The sequence below is a fragment of the Capsicum annuum genome, unplaced genomic scaffold (assembly GCF_002878395.1).
Source record: "Capsicum annuum cultivar UCD-10X-F1 unplaced genomic scaffold, UCD10Xv1.1 ctg17710, whole genome shotgun sequence".
In the NCBI taxonomy this organism is placed as follows: Eukaryota; Viridiplantae; Streptophyta; class Magnoliopsida; order Solanales; family Solanaceae; genus Capsicum; species Capsicum annuum.
Genome location: NW_025823399.1, coordinates 176 through 1,246, shown reverse-complemented (window position 1 = coordinate 1,246; position 1,071 = coordinate 176). Strand labels below are relative to the sequence as shown.

Genomic DNA, 1,071 nt, shown 5'->3' with positions numbered 1-1,071 from the left:
CTGAAACATCATTTTCAAGGCACCTCTTGCGATATATGCGCATTCTCTCCAGCAGCGGTATCTGTCCGTACACCTCATTTGAAATATTAAACGAAACAATAGTACTGCCATAGTTTGATAGACCAACTCAATGAAATGTTCCATGTACGAATGCCAAACAATCCCTACCAGATGGCACACCACATGACACAGGGAGAACACGAAATGAAGGTTTACCAACTCTTTTCCAGGAACCACTTTTCAAAGCGAGAATTTCATTGAATACTTCGGGACCAACCGATGTAACGTCAATCTTAAGGATCTTATAGTCATAACTAGCTGCATCATATGCTAATCTGTACATACAACAACTCAGTGAAAATTCTGGACGGGGAAGTACTATTGATTCTCTTGTGGAGGGGTTCCATAGCATATACTGTTTATTGAGCCCATCGGAAGCAAACAGAAAAACCAGACCATCACAACAGCAATCCGCAAATGGTCTAGCGTTTAAAGAGCAATCAAGTTTCTGTACATCCTCCGGCAGTTGAACCGGCGATAAAGGACAAGAATAGATGGAAGATATACGCTCCTTGGGGTATATGTGACAAATAAGGAGTTTTTGGGAATCTGGGTCATCCTTTGCATAATTGAGATGCTTCCCTTTAAAGTAAGGATCACAGATCAGTGTCTTCCAAAACTTTGAAACACATTTGTATCGAAGAAGAGAGAACACAGGTAACTTGGTCAGGATGTCCATAATTATTTCCTCTTGGAAGTGAATTTCCATGGCCTGGATGGGGACAAAGACAAATGCTTTAGTAGCTCACAAGTTCAAGTAGAACTTAGCTGGTTTTGGTTGAGAAAACCATCCAATGATTGTTCCAAATAAAGAATAGTTGTGGAATTTAAAAAATAGAGTTCTCCGAAGCAAACGGTCCATTTATTGATGGGACGGGGATTGAACCCACACATGGTGGATTCACAATCCACTACCTTGATCCACTTGGCTACATCCGCCCCTACCCCCGCACAGGTTTGAAGTCTCTATCTACGATCAGATCCTTTCTGAAATCCCCTATAACCGCATAT

The 1,071-nt window shown here is 41.5% G+C and overlaps 1 protein-coding gene across 1 annotated transcript; it reads right to left on the bottom strand.

Moving 5' to 3' along the window:
* Positions 1 to 23: 23 nt before the first annotated feature.
* On the bottom strand, positions 24 to 769 carry LOC124890449 (putative F-box protein At3g47150; the record flags this gene model as incomplete). The annotated part of the gene is made up of 2 exons (XM_047402294.1): positions 169 to 769; positions 24 to 61 (listed from the first exon to the last, which is right to left on the bottom strand). Coding segments are annotated over exons 1-2 (639 nt in total), but the record flags the coding sequence as incomplete, so codon positions are not given.
* Between the last annotated feature and the right edge of the window lie 302 nt (positions 770 to 1,071).